This window comes from Chanodichthys erythropterus, chromosome 19 (genome assembly GCF_024489055.1).
Source record: "Chanodichthys erythropterus isolate Z2021 chromosome 19, ASM2448905v1, whole genome shotgun sequence".
In the NCBI taxonomy this organism is placed as follows: domain Eukaryota; kingdom Metazoa; phylum Chordata; class Actinopteri; order Cypriniformes; family Xenocyprididae; genus Chanodichthys; species Chanodichthys erythropterus.
Window position 1 is genome coordinate 5,971,945 of NC_090239.1, and position 16,535 is coordinate 5,988,479.

The following is a 16,535-nucleotide window of genomic DNA, read 5'->3' on the forward strand; positions in this document are numbered from 1 at the left end:
AGCTTGTGATGGTGTTAAACAGGTGTTCTCAGCACCTCGTAATCACTGATTCTGAGAGATATAAAAACCGTCAAGCATGTTTTACAAGACTCTGTATAATGCTAGTAAGGGTATTACACATCACACGTTGGTGATATGAGCATTTATAAGTGCTCAAAAGTGGCTTGTTAAATACTTTTTGTATAGTTTATAGCTCCAAATTGACCAAGTGGGCGAAAAAGTTTTAACTACCTAAACTTTAGGAACATGCAAAACTACATAGTGAAATGGAAATATTCAATGGGATGCCTGAACAAGAACAACTATCATTTTTATATAAATAATATTTTATGTAATATACAAAAATTTTACTCCAACAATAAGCTTATATATATATATATATATATATATATATATATATATATATATATATATATATATATATATATATATATATATATATATATATATATATATATATATATATTGAAAAAAAAAAATCACAAATTTTGTATGTATGCAAATTGTATAATATCCAAAGTACACATTTCTAGTAATTGTGCAGTTAATTCTCATATTGTATTTTCAAAAAGTTTAGGAATATTTTTCCTCTCCCAAATTTGTCACTACCAAAACACAATAATACATAATTTAATAAGAAGGCTTATATTGACCTATTAAGATTTAGTTAACATCTACCTTGTAAATAAATAAATAAATAAATAAATAAATCATCAATAACAATTACAATTTTAACAATATTTCAAGTGTAATTTATGAGATTTGTTGTATTTTGAATCCAATCTTTCTTTGTAAAAGGAATAAAGTTAAACTTACTGATTTCAAAGTTAAGGATTCATTAGTTTGAATATACATTGAACCAAACACTATAATATCATCTTAGCTGATAATTCAATATATTTTTGACGGTTCCATATTTCGGTCGTAACTGCGCATTTTCAGTAGTAACAGTAATATGCTGGTAGAGACTACATCGCATTACAGAATTTTAACTTACATAGTAAAACACTACTAAAACATATTAAAATACTAATAATTTGCATAACTGTACCAAAATTTTGTTTATTTCCCCCACATATTGATTATGTGTTCCCTTTTGTCACAAATAATGACATGTTTCGGTAATGACTGTTTCGGTAGTGACAATTTTAGATACTTTTGAGCCTAGCTCAAAGATACTAATCAGCACATGGTTCGCTAGCACAGTTCTGAACAGTTGTACACAGAAAAAACAAAAACAAAACAACAACAACTACATTTTATCAAATAACACCCAAATTATTTGCTTAATTTCAGAAAAAAAAGGTGCTTGGTAGTGACGGTCCTGAAAGTTACACACAGATTTTCAGACTTTTGAACACATTTAACTCAAAATGATGGTACTAAAGGGACTAAAACATACACTGTTTCGGTAGTGACGTGGAAATGCGGGAAACTTTTTTCTTTTCTTTTTTTACATCAAGTTTCATGATTTAAAAATAAAATATAAATTAAATATATATATATTACTTTTTTAACAACAATGGAAAAAAAAAATACAAAAATGATTTCAATATAATTTTCACAAGTTGAAATTTAGGGGTTTGGGTTCGGGACAGCCACCTCTCAATTGAAAGTACCCAAAAAATTATGATTTTATATATATTAAGCTGAATGATATTTTAAAGGATCTCAGTAAACATCTAAAATTTGAATACTTATATGCTTTTTAAATGTGTTTTTTTGGTTCTGGGACAGCAATACTTTAGAATGGCCCATATATATATATATATATATATATATATATATATATATATATATATATATATATATATATATATATATATATATATATATATATTAGGGCTGTCAAACGATTAATCGCGATTAATCGCATACAAAATAAAAGTTTGAGTTTGCCTAATATATGTGGGTGTACTGTGTGTAATTATTATCTATATATAAATACAAACACATCCATGTATATATTTCAGAAATATTTACAAGCATATGTATTTATTTATATTTTTATATAATTTATATTATATATAAATACATATAAATACATTTTTTGTACATAAATAACATATTTCTCTTAAATATATACATTAATTTGTGTGTATTTATATATACATATTAATTACACACATTACTCACATATATTATACAAACTCAAACTTTTATTTTGTATGCGATTAATCGTGATTAATCATTTGACAGCCCTAATAGTAGAGGAAAAAGAAATATAGTTAGTGATATTCAAAAATATATATAATTTTTTGATAAACAGTAGAGATGGCTTAGTTTATCAAGTATTAATATATATTTTTTGAATAGCACTGACTATATTTTTTCTTCTTTTTTTTCTTATATTCAGAAAGCTATGACTTACAAATAAAAGACTGTGCTCTGTGATTTCTCTGAATCTGAATGATTCCATCAGGGCCAACGGAACATAATGTAAAATTGTCTAAAAGACACTGATAGTGCATACAATATGAATAAAAATGGAGCTTCTAACACAGGGTGGACAATTCCCACTGCAGTAGAGTGAAGTTTAACAGCTCTGACTTGTGCTAAGTCTCTCCCAAATTAGCTTTAGAAATCACAATTAGCATATCACCAGTGCAACCTTGAGAGACAGTGAGTAATAACCGTTACCATGGCGATAAAGACTCAACTTTTAATGACCTCTCATCCCCATTCCGTCTTAATGAATGTGAGTCGCCGCGTTTGTAATTTTGATTGAGCACCACATAGCCTCCAAGATAATGGCTTTGGTGACTTCTCAGCGGATTTGACGACTTGATGACGATGGATTTGCTTATTTACGTGGTGATTCAATCCACAGATCTTTTCCGACACAAACACAATTACAGCAATGACAAGTTTGACGTTGGTGCATGATCGCCTTTCAAATGGCTTCCTAAAATAGTCAATGCGAAATGTAGTTTGCAAACCCTTTTACTTCCATAATCCGACGGCCTTTCCAAATGAAATATAGCATATTCAACCAGAGAGATAAAAATTGTAGACGGGACTTTGGGAATTGGTCGGCTGATGAAAAGTGGGTATTATACCGCACAGTTGAGGTGGCTGGAGGGGAGGACTGACATTGTAAAAGTAAAATAAAATAAAATAAGAGTCAAAAACTGTTAAAGTTTGGGGTCAGTAAGTTCATTTTTTTTTTTTTTTTTTAAAGAAATTAATATTTTTATTCATCAGTGAAAATGATGCCCTTTTGAACTTTCTATTCATCAAAAAATCTGAATATGAAAAAAAGTATTTCCACAAACATATTAGGTAGCAATATTTTTAACATTGATAATAATAAGAAATGTTTCTTGAGCAGCAAATCAGCAAATTAGAATGATTTCTAAAGGATCGTGTGACACTGAAGACTGGAGTAATGATGCTGAAAATTCAGCTTTGATCGCAGGAATAAATTACATTTTAAACTATGTTCAAATAGAAAACTGTTATTTTAAATTGTACAAATATTTCACTATATTGATGTTTTTACTGTATTTTTAATAAAATAAATGCACCCTTGGTGAGCATAAAATGCTTCTTTCAAAAACTTTTAAAAATATTGCAGATGCTGCACATATAACATGAACCAAAGAACTGTGCACATTAAGACCAGTAATATGAAAATATAAACCATCAATTCTGATTTCAAATTTAACACCTTTTTGATTTTATCATTAATGTTTTATCATTAGCTGAGAATTGTAAGACAGTTCTGGGACGTAATTATATTGAACCACATTGACGAAAGACTTTGCTCAGGCATTTCAGAACAACCAAAACAGAAGTTCAGATGCTGTGCAACAAGATCGGTCCGCTGGTTGGTCCAGTTATGCCGTCCCAACGCAAAGTCACATGTCTTTTTTGATGCGCATCAAGGAATTTATTAGGTAAAAGTTTTTCCATCGTAGTTTATGTGCATGTTTTCTTATAGAACAAAAAGTTTATCCTACTCAATTGAGCACATGAGTTTTTTATCCATGCAAATTTATGCACATTTTGGCATCCAGCATTTTTTATTTTATACGATATCCCAAAATGCGCATAAAAACAGGTGGATGGAAACATAGCTATTATTGTTGAAAACATAAAATGAGGCCATGTCTTCTATAAATGAGCACACTGATGGTAAGGAACCATTACTTCAACAGCAGTTTAAGAACGTTGGAATACATCAATTGTTAAATTCAGGAGGTCAAGGAGAAAAGAAAGACACTGTAGTAATGATACATATTCCAGGAGAGTCGTCATATTTTATGAATGCTCGTAAAAAGCAGACTTAATGGAATTTGCTGCTGACTGCGCTGTGATGGGCCACTGTAAATCAGTTAGAAAAAATCCCTGCATTTAATACAATTGGACTTTTATGAATCACTTCTGAGGTTCACAGCCATACTTACTAACTTTAGTGGCCACAACTGAAATGTTGTGCTGCGCTATACTCTCCCTGTCCAGAAGCTCATTGGTGGAGATGGTCCCTCTAACTGGATCGATGTCGAAGAAGCTGTCCAGATCGCTCTTCCAGTCAATGGAATATCTGAAGAACAAACAACAGATTTAGTACATATCCCTCTACCGCACGCATTATGATAAATCTATAAAAAAAAAAATAATAATAAAAAAAAAAAAAAAAAATTGACTCTTTTTCTTTTCTTAGAATGGCTTAACTTAAAGTGCTGTAAAAAAACCAACAACGTACAATAGTGGAAATAACTTGTGTAAGTGTAAGTGTATATAGTTAATATTTTTACTCATAAATGTTGTTTGTATTGAATCAATTGGTGCTATTATAAGCTTTAGCAGTAATTATAAACAATACCTTATACTTATTTTCCAACATTTTGTGCTTTTCCATTCTCTTTTGCTGAATAATGCTTTATATTCTTTAAATTTCATTACATTTTTCATGAATATTATTTAAATTGCAAATGTAGACAGTTAAAAACAAATCTAATACTGTTCCTCATGTATCATAAAACATTGACATAAAACCAAAAACATTGCAGTTCATGAAAATTCAACATTACGCAATCTTATGAGAGGAAGGTTATGAACATGAACCCCCATAATCCTTGAAACTTCACCTTTTTTTCTGTGCGAAACTTCAAAAAGCATTTTTTTTTCAGAGGTGAGACACATGTACACATCACATTTGGTGCTCTTCACACTTACAATACACTTACATCCACTTACACCTGCCTTTTTGAGACACCATGATAGGACAGTGGTAGGTCTGGGCCAGTAGTACTTGCTGTGGTGGCAGATCTCTGGTGTTGATTTAATCCATAATACAAATGTCATGGTAGTCCTTAACCTACGACTAATCAACATTATATCACTAGCATTCATGTTTTTGTTGTTATAGCTTAACAGACTGCAGCTAACTTTTGGTAGCTATCTAACCTATTATAATAATGTCATTCCATTATTGCGCAGTGTTGCCATATGGCAACAAAGACATTTTCTCGATTTACCAAAAAACAATTTCATAAAAACTTTTTTGAGTGGGGAATATGTCATCATACCTTACCTGAGATGATGTTAACAATTTTTTTGTGAATGTGACATGGGCGGGTCCTTGTTTGTTACTGACGTTTTAGTTTGCTTTCAGCAACTACTGACAAGAGATGGCAGTCTGTCAGATATCGCGTCACAGAAAAAAAATTGCATGTCATGTGACTTAACCAAAGCACATCATTGGCTAAACTAAGGTCTTCTCTTACCAACAGAAAAAAAACTAGAATGTCTCTTAAAGAGACGGTGGCAAGGAAATGAACACAAAGAGTATGTTGCCATATGGCAACACTATGCGGTAGAGGGATATGATGGGCATTTTCACCTTTACTACATTCAAAAAAAACGTAGGATTGTTTCAACCCATGTTTGGGCCAAATATGGACAAACCCAACCATTGGGTTTAAAATTAAAATTTAAAAAAATTGAAATCAACAGTTGGGTTTGTCCATATTTGACCCAAACACGGGTTGAAACAATCCAGCATATTTTACTGTAGATGATGATCAAGAGTATATATTACATTTTTTTGTCCTTTTTTCGTCCTCACAGTTTTGCACAGCGCTCATTATGTTTGATTTAGTCATGCGACAAATGGGCATGAAAATATTGTGCACTCTAGTGAACTGCTATTTGTGGGTCCAGTTTTGAGCAGCTGTGATGTCGGTGTAATGGCCAGCAACCTTGTTAACGCACCCCTTAACTGTTCTCAGGGGGTATTTTACATGTGTCTCGGTGATACTTTGCACCTCAGTACACACGGATATGAGAAAGTTCGGTTTTCAATGACCTTGTTCACATTCTACTTGATGTTTTGGACTCATTCTCTCATAAACACTTTTCCAAATCTGTTCTGAACTCCTGGATGCATTAATGCAGACTGATATTTTCAAAACTGCTTATTTATTTATTTGTGGCTTGACCTAGAATTGAGCAAAAGGAAATGGAGTGGGAGCGCTGGGTGAGGTGGGAAGCTACGGTGTTTATATTTTCCACATTTCAGCTGCTGCCTTGTTAAATTTACTTAAAAGGTGGTCAACAAAAACGAAAAACATCTGAGGGTTTTGTGCATTTGCTTTGGATTCTCAACAAAAGCCTTTGATGTTCTGATTCACAACCGTTAGGTGGCCTGAATCTCCATAATAATCATCATACATACCATACAGAAACTGCAGCTGTGGGAATGTAATGCATATAAATGACTCACCCGGAATTTGTGTTAATATAGCGCATTTCAAAACAGAAAAAAATTGGGAAAAGAAAACCCTCAGTCGTGTGGCATCATGTGTGAGAGAAAGACATGTTCTGGCATTGGTCAAGCTGTGTTTGAAAGCCAAACATTTAATACGTAGAGCAAACAAGATTAGGAGGTAGTGCATGTAACCTTTTTAATATTTAAAAAAAAAAAAAAGTTCATTATAAAATATTTCTATTTAATGTTCTATCATTCATATATATATATTATATATATATATATATATATATATATATACACATACAGCTATGGAAAAAATTAAGAGACCACTTAACACTGATTTCTTAACTTGGAGTGGTTTTCCATATATATATATTTATATATATATATATATATATATATATATATATATATATATATATATATATATATATATATATATATATATATATATATATATACATACATTATCCTTATGAAAATACCAGAGATGGCTTGAAGAACACAGATAAACCTTAATACTGTTGCAATGGTGTGTTAATTCTCTTCATGTTTAATCAGTCAAAATGTATCTGCATTTTATTGCGCTACAGCGATTGCCGATGTCTTTGTCCATATAAGGTATTTCCTGGGACTTATGTGTTTTATGACAGATAACAACCATTGTTGCAGGTGCAATACCACCACCTACTGTACGTTGGGATGTCAACCAGACTCTGGTACTGGAAAGTTTACGTGTGATATTATCATACGTGTACTATTCATTTTAAATATTATGGTTATTGTCAATACCGGTATAATTCAACACCCCTAATTAAAGGTGCAGTGTGTAAAATTTGGGAGGATCTATTGACAGAAATGCAATTTAATAGTTTTATATATATGTTTTCAGTGGTGCATAAAGACCTTGCATAATGAACTGTTATGTTTTTATTACCTTAGAATGAGACATTTCTGTCTACATTTACTGCGAGCCCCCCTCCATGTCAAGTTGTCATTATGCGCGGCATGTTTCCACAGTAGCCCTAAACGGACAAACTGCTCTACAGATCATGTTTCGTCACTATGTTTGTTGGTGTTTTTAGAGGCAGCTTGCATAGTCACTACATTGAATATGCACAAAGTAGTAGTAGTAGTAGTAGTAGTAGTAGTAGTAGTAGTAGTACAAACCCGATTCCAAAAAAGTTGGGACACTGTACAAATTGTGAATAAAAACAGAATGCAATGATGTGGAAGTTTCAAATTTAAATATTTTATTCAGAATACAACATAGATGACATGTCAAATGTTTAAACTGAGAAAATGTATCATTTTAAGGGAAAAATAAGTTGATTTTAAATTTCATGGCATCAACACATCTCAAAAAAGTTGGGACAAGGCCATGTTTACCACTGTGTGGCATCCCCTCTTCTTTTTTATAACAGTATGCAAACGTCTGGGGACTGAGGAGACAAGTTGCTCAAGTTTAGGAATAGGAATGTTGTCTCATTCTTGTCTAATACAGGCTTCTAGTTGCTCAACTGTCTTTGGTCTTCTTTGTCGCATCTTCCTCTTTATGATGCGCCAAATGTTTTCTATGGGTGAAAGATCTGGACTGCAGTCTGGCCATTTCAGTACCCAGATCCTTCTTCTACGCAGCCATGATGTTGTAATTGAAGCAGTATGTGGTCTGGCATTGTCATGTTGGAAAATGCAAGGTCTTCCCTGAAAGAGACGATGTCTGGATGGGAGCATATGTTGTTCTAGAACTTGGATATACCTTTCAGCATTGATGGTGCCTTTCCAGATGTGTAAGCTGCCCATGCCACACGCACTCATGCAACCCCATACCATCAGAGATGCAGGCTTCTGAACTGAGCACTGATAAAAACTTGGGTTGTCCTTGTCCTCTTTAGGCCGGATGACATGGCGTCCCAGTTTTCCAAATAGAACTTCAAATTTTGATTCGTCTGACCACAGAACAGTTTTCCACTTTGCCACAGTCTATTTTAAATGAGCCTTGACCCAGAGAAAATGCCTGCGCTTCTGGATCATGTTTAGATATGGCTTCTTTTTTGACCTATAGAGTTTGCCATTCGGCAACAGCGAATGGCACGGTGGATTGTGTTCACCGACAATGATTTCTGGAAGTATTTTTGAGCCCATGTTGTGATTTCCATTACAGCAGCATTCCTGTATGTGATGCAGTGCCGTCTAAGGGCCCGAAGATCACGGGCATCCAGTATGGTTTTCCGGCCTTGACCCTTACGTACAGAGATTGTTCCAGATTCTCTGAATCTTTGGATGATGTTATTCACTGTAGATGATGATAACTTCAAACTCTTTGCAATTTTTCTCTGAGAAACTCCTTTCTGATATTGCTCCACTATTTTTCACCACAGCATTGGGGGAATTGGTGATCCTCTGCCCATCTTGACTTCTGAGAGACACTGCTACTCTGAGAGGCTCTTTTTATACCCAATCATGTTGCCAATTGACTTAATAAGTTGCAAATTGGTCCTCCAGCTGTTCCTTACATGTACATTTAACTTTTCCGGCCTCTTATTGCTACCTGTCCCAACTTTTTTGGAATGTGTAGCTCTCATGAAATCCAAAGTGAGCCAATATTTGGCATGATATTTCAAAATGTCTCACTTTCAACATTTGATATGTTATCTATATTCTATTGTGAATAAAATATAAGTTTATGAGATTTATAAATTATTGCATTCCTTTTTTATTCAAAATTTGTACAGTGTCCTAACTTTTTTGGAATCGGGTTTGTAAGAGTCGTCGTCTGATTTATTAGAATCAGAGACCATTCTTTGTTAGAGGTAAGAAGAAACCTCATTGCTTCACTGGCTAATATACTTTATGCTGTCTCAGACAATGACATCTTTGTTGTGTCAGCCAGACGGCCACCGTAGCTTCCGAAAGGGAGGGGTGCGCGGCGGTAGTTGCAGTTCGCAAGCTCGCCGCTAGATGCCGCAAAAATTTACACATTGCACTTTTACCACAATAACAATATTTCATTTTTTAAATATCACGGATATCATCAATACCAGTATATCACAACACCCCTATTTTCAATATTTTGTACATTTGTGTTCCTGAGTGGTACATACGTTTTGGTTCATTTCTAATTAGCTGATCATTAACCTAATGTATCTTGAGCAAAGCCTGTTTTAATTGAATTTTTTGAACAACAAATGCTGCTGCCACAAAAAAAAAGAAAAAAGCTTCAAACAGAATTTCAATATGCTGCTTCATTAATCTTTACAAGACTACAAGATTACAAAACAAACAGACTGATGAACAAATTATTCATTGTAGAAAGTAGTTAGAGACTGGCTCGACAGACCCTTGGCTGTGCGGAGAGATGAAGCAGAACATCAAATTTGTCCTATTTTAACAACTAACATAACTCTCTGTTCTATTCTTGTAGCGGGATGCCAGTCAGTTAAACAAATGTCTATTTCCTGAATTGTATCTCTTATTAATAAGCATAGTTATTTGTGAATTGAACAGGATCAGGGGTCATGCAGTCATATTCAAATGTTGACTCAAAGCTGAAACATTCATAAGTATTTGGAAAAAGAAAACAAGTGTTGTGGGTCGACTCAGCTGAAATTGCAGCTTTGCTGCGCCCGGGATCCAAATGTGTAATGAGATAAATATCCCAGAGGAAATATGAGTATGTTAAAAACAAACATTCATAAATACAGAAACATCTGAGGACAAACTGATCTAAAATCAACATGAAATGCTGTTCAAAACCCATTTTGCTATATGTACATGCACATTTATTTCTCTTTAACTGTTCGTTCAGTATTTCTCACCATCATCTTGGTTCTAGTCTGTACCTCTCTGACCAATCAACTGCAGCATTTCCCATGTCATTGCCTCCTTAGGAGGAATTTCTTATGTTGTATTTCCTCATTTGTCAGTCACTTTGGTTAAAAGCATCTTCTAAATGATGAAATATAAATGTGATATTCTGTACAGAACGTCATTCCTCCTATATTTTGCTCACTGTGGGCCTGTGACTTTTGGGTGGTTTACGACAAGAAATGTTTCGGTTAATGAACAACACAGCTTCCGATGAATTTACTTCTTTCATAAATCCATCTATTTTTGATCTCTCTGCAGCTATTTTCTTGACCCCTGTAGCTTGAAAAAAAAAAAAAAAAAAAAACGTAAAAAGCTTTGGAGGAAGTTGTAGGAACTTTCGCTACCAAACTTAGCACTTTAGCTATTTTGTTTCCCGCATTCACTCTGTGGGCCGCACGCGCTGGACACGCTCCTTGTATAGAAGTATTTTAAAAGCTTTGTTCTTTTTCGCACAGAAGCTCATTGGGGACTACTGTTTTCTGATGAGAAAGTGCACATCTCCATTGAGCAATGTTACAATGTTTCTAAATAATTAACTAAGAAAGGCCAAAACAAAAGCAAAACAAATTTTCCTCTCACAAATACAAAAGCTTTCTTTGTCCATTTTGCTTTGTTATATTGAATTAAATATTCATAGAGAACTGACTTATGATGTGTTGGGACCCCTCAGTGGTGCATCAATTGTTTGTCTTCTTGTAAAACTTTAAAAAAGCAATCTTAAGAAGTGCAACTCTAAAACATAATGGATTATAAAATGAGGTGAATCTTTCAGCATGCTGCTGTTTTGACCTCAGTGTGCACAACGCTATATAGAGATGTGTAAGATGGACTGAAAGCATGCATATGTGTCCAATTATAATCTTTATTTCTTAAATAAAATAAAACAAAATATATATTGTATTTTTTAAATAAAAACAATTAATTTATCACTATATCAGCACACAACCAAGTGTTCCATGGAAAAAAATAATTCTGGTACAACATAACGGTGATTAAATAATCCTTTAAGTATATGAAGCTCAAAGGACTGAACTAACACCATTCCAGTTACCAGCCCTGAGTCCTTCTGTATATGCTGTGTTTGCATACCTGACTGGACTGTTTCCTGCATCGAGATCCTGTGCAGTTACGGCTCCTATAATGGTGCCTTGCGGCGTGTCCTCGTAAACATCCATCATGTAGGTAGGTTTGCTGAAGACGGGAGGCTCATCCACATCCAGAACGTTTATCTTTACCGTTGCGGTGTCTTTAAACGGGCCAAAACTGTGGAACCGTGGATCCAGGTGTGCATTCGAGGCCTCCACTTTAAATGTGTACGCTTTTTTGGTCTCATAGTCCAGTGGCTGAAGAACGAGATACAGAAAAGAAGAAGAAGAAGTTGAATGCATCAGATTTCTTCAGGTAAAGAGTGTCAAGGCCTGTTGAATTAGGCAAAACTAAGGGGTCAACATTTGGCTGGTTATATACAGTATATACTGTACATACATTATTTGTATATGTGGCCCGTGCTGGCAAAATTAGCTAATTTCGAGCTATAGGTAAAACAAGTGAAAAATGTGCCCCTGGACCACAAAACTAGTCATAAGTCGCATGGGAATATTTGTAACAATAGCCAACAATACATTGTATGGGTCTAAATATCAATATTTTATGCCAAAAATCATTAGGATATTAAGTAAAGATCATGATCCATGAAGATATTTTGTAAATTTCCTACCATAAATATATCAAAAATGTATTTTTTATGAGTGGATATGTATTGCTAAGAACTTCATTTGGTCAACTTTAAAGGCGATTCTCTCAATATTTTGATCTTTTTTGCACCCTCAGATTCCAGATTTCCAAATAGTTGTATCTTGGCCAAATATTTTCCTATCCTAAGCTATACATCAATGGAAAGCTTATTTATTCAACTTCCAATGTCTAATGTGTCATATTCAGATGTCTAAATCTCGAAATTGAGGTTTTCACAAAAATTTGTTCATTAAGCCTTCATTTAGCGATCCCAATGCTCCAAATAGCAATTAAACATCTAAAAGTATCTTTATTTGTATGTTTTCTGAGAGTGTATACACATATATATATATTATATATATATATATATATATATGTATATATGTATATATGTATGTATGTATGTATGTATGTATGTATGTATGTGTGTGTGTGTGTGTGTGTGTGTGTGTGTGTGTGTGTGTGTGTGTGTGTGTGTGTGTGTGTGTGTGTGTGTGTTCTGTTAATTTTATATATCTTTGACTTAAACACCAATTTTCAAAAGTTTTGGGTTGTTAAGATTTGTTGTCTTATGCTCACAAAGGCTTCATTTACTTTATCAAAAATACAGTAAAAACAGTAATATTACAAAATATTATTACAATTTGAATTAACTGTTTTTATATTAATATATTTAAAAAATGTAATTTATTCCTGTGATGAATTTTCTGCACCATTACTCCAGTCTTCAGTGTCACATGATCCTTCAGGAATCATTCTAATAATCTGATTTGGTGCTTAAAAGAATAATTTATTATTATCATTGTTGAAAACAGTTGTGCTGCATTTTTTTAATGGAAGCCATGATACATATTTTTCAGGATTTTTTGATGAATATATAGCTCAAAAGAACAGCATTTATTTTGTAATATTATAAGTGTTGTTAGTGTCATTTTTGATCAATTTAATGTATGTTTGCTGAACAATAAAGTATTTTTTATAAAGGTTTTTTTTTTTTTTTTTTTTTTTTAGTTAGCCCCTGCTGGTAGGCATCAGGTAACATGGCATCGGGCTCTAAAAGATACTAATGAATAGTGTTCTCCAGGTATCATAGAACTCCTCCATGTTGGCTACTCATTGAGGTCTTACATTAATGCTTAATTTATTTATTTGTGTTTTATCTTTTTTTTTTTTTGCTGAATTACTCACTTTGATCATTCTATATGCAGGCCCTTTCTCAGATCTCGAGTGTGTCTATGTCTGAGGAAGTTTGTCACAATTGCTTTCATGCATGTCAAACAAACAACACACACACCAAAAACGGTTCTCATATGCTCCTTTGCGCATTTTCTCCTGATTTTGCTCCCCTCCCCCTTGATTCAGGGCCCTATTTTCTGCTGAAATCTATCTTTAAATTCTCACTTCAGTTGTTCTAAATCAAAGATTGTCTGTCATCATCAGTATGACAGCCGTAAAATGTGCTAGTGTGGATGATTGTGGTCTTGCACCACTAAATCAAAGTAGCCCATCTAGAGATGAAAATCATACAATGCTATTGTACAATCACAGCTTTCTGTCTCTGTCAATCTTTCTCTCTGGGAGACAGCAAAAGGGCGAAGGAGACAAAGATCATATATCTGACCTGTATACGGTTTCCATCATGAGCAATTTAGTTCAGTATCATCTTCAGATGAAAACAAACACCTCAGGTATAAATGACTGGCACCTGCAGATCAGTAAATACACAGCATATGCACTCTATATGGCAGTGACATGCATTTTGCACCTGAAACTTACAAAGCAAACAGATTTTAAGCTGAGAGAGGAAAAAAACATCAGCTAGCCCTAACCCTGGCAACTCCAAATCGTTTGGGATTTGTCTGTGTCAGATGCCCTTGCTGAAGTTTCCTCATCAACTAAATCAAATGGTGCTAATTAGAATCCCAATTAGGTGAAAGTGAACCTCCAAAAACTGTAGTCACTAATTACCTGAAGTTCTTGTTGACATGAAAACAGAAGCATTGGTATTACTGAAGTCTAAACTGCTTGAATACAGGGAAAATAAGCTCAGAGTTGCCCACAAGTAATTAGGACCAGAGTCATTGTATACAAAAGATATTCATCTCATTATTTAAACTAGCCTATGGCCTTCTGCGTCCCACAGAGACGACATTGTTTGGTCTTTAGAGGCCAAGAGATGCATTGATATTAAGGTCGCAAGCTATGGAAAAATGACAGAAAGGCAGTTTGCTAGCAAAATCGCTTGGTTTTCAGAAAAAAGGACACATGGAGGACTTCTATCTTCTTTAATATGCATAACGCTAGTAAAACTGTATTTCCATCCGGGCGACATTATGCCACGTTCCTCATTTCAATCAGAACACACAGCCTTTGTAACTCTTATTTGAAACAAAAGCTATAAATTGCTCTCTGACTGTCATTTCATGTGGTTATTTTCCATTTAGGTCCCCTCAAAGGGATCTTTAGTGATGCTCCTATTGAATTATAACTGGATCTTCACAGTCGCATCAGCCGAGAAAGCTCTGCGCCGCCTTATGATATACTTTCCCTCCATGACACAATATTTTCATTTATACTCCCCCAGAGTGAGTTTAAGGTCATTTAAACTATTTGGCCGCATAATAGCTTTGCTTCGGTATAAATTATTACTTACAAACATTCAAAAACAGAGGTATAGAGACATGAAACAGCATCCACCTCACTTCTGCACCAATGGTGACTTCATGAAAATGGGATATTTGTTGCAGTCATACAAATTTCAAACCATCTTCTTTACTCAGAAGATAATGAATTCCAATATAATATATGAAAAGAATATCTGACAGATTGGGAAAAAAACAAAAACATTATATGAACTGTGCACATCCTTGAACTTCAAGAGCACAGGCCAGCAGTGTATCAAAATGACAAATAATGAGAAGGAAGACAAAGCCTTTTATATATTTATTGAATATATATATATATATATATATATATATATATATATATATATATATATATATATATATATATATATATATATATAGGACTGCCTTTCTTTGATAAAAAAAAAAACGCAGAAAATATTAATATCAATTTTTTTCTATTTATTATATTTCAAAATATATTAATTAAAAAAAAGTATATATATATACACACACACATATATATATATATATATTTTTTTTTTTAATCAATATATGTACATATATACATATGAAGACTTCAGATGCAAAAGCCTCTAAGTGCTATCTGAAATTTTCTTCTAAAATGAGCATTTTTTATCAAGTTTGTATGTTTATGTTCAGTTATTTCACTTTAATTTGAATGAAAAGGACCTATTAATTGCCATTTAAAGTCTTCATATATACACACTGAAATATCACATGATCCTAAGTATTCAGACCCTTTGCTGTGACACTCATATATTTAACTCAGGTGCTGTCCATTTCTTCTGATCATCCTTGAGATGGTTCTACACCTTCATTTGAGTCCAGCTGTGTTTGATTATACTGATTGGACTTGAATAGGAAAGCCACACACCTGTCTATATAAGACCTTACAGTTCACAGTGCATGTCAGAGCAAATGAGAATCATGAGGTCAAAGGAACTGCCTGAAGAGCTCAGAGACAGAATTGTGGCAAGGCACAGATCTGGCCAAGGTTACAAAAAAAAATTCTGCTTCACTTAGGTTCCTAACAGCACAGTGGCCTCCATAATCCTTAAATGGAAGACGTTTGGGACGACCAGAACCCTTCCTAGAGCTGGCCGTCCGGCTAAACTGAGCTATCGGGTTAAAAAAGCCTTGGTGAGAGAGGTAAAGAAGAACCCGAAGATCACTGTGGCTGAGCTCCAGAGATCCAGTCGGGAGATGGGAGAAAGTTGTAGAAAGTCAACCATCACTGCAGCCCTCCACCAGTCGGGGCTTTATGGCAGAGTGGCCCGACGGAAGCCTCTCCTCAGTGCAAGACACATGAAAGCCCGCATGGAGTTTGCTAAAAAAACACCTGGAGGACTCTAAGATGGTGAGAAATAAGATTGTCTGGTCTGATGAGAACTTTTTGGAGTTAATTCTAAGCGGTATGTGTGGAGAAAACCAGGCACTGCTCATCACCTGTCCAATACAGTCCCAACAGTGAAGCATGGTGGTGGCAGCATCATGCTGTGGGGGTGTTTTTCAGCTGCAGGGACAGGACGACTTGTTGCAATCGAGGGAAAGATGAATGCGGCCAA

At 34.2% G+C, this 16,535-nt stretch overlaps 1 protein-coding gene across 1 annotated transcript in view; it reads right to left on the minus strand.

Annotated features, from left to right (window-relative positions):
• The window catches only part of cdh12b (cadherin 12b), a 111,551-nt gene that overhangs the window by 23,151 nt on the left and 71,865 nt on the right, over positions 1 to 16,535 (minus strand). The window contains exons 6-7 of the mRNA XM_067368772.1: positions 11,678 to 11,931; positions 4,410 to 4,546 (exon numbers count right to left, since the gene is read on the minus strand). Coding sequence (XP_067224873.1) covers positions 4,410 to 4,546; positions 11,678 to 11,931 — 391 coding nt within the window. The remainder of the gene's footprint in view (positions 1 to 4,409; positions 4,547 to 11,677; positions 11,932 to 16,535) is intronic.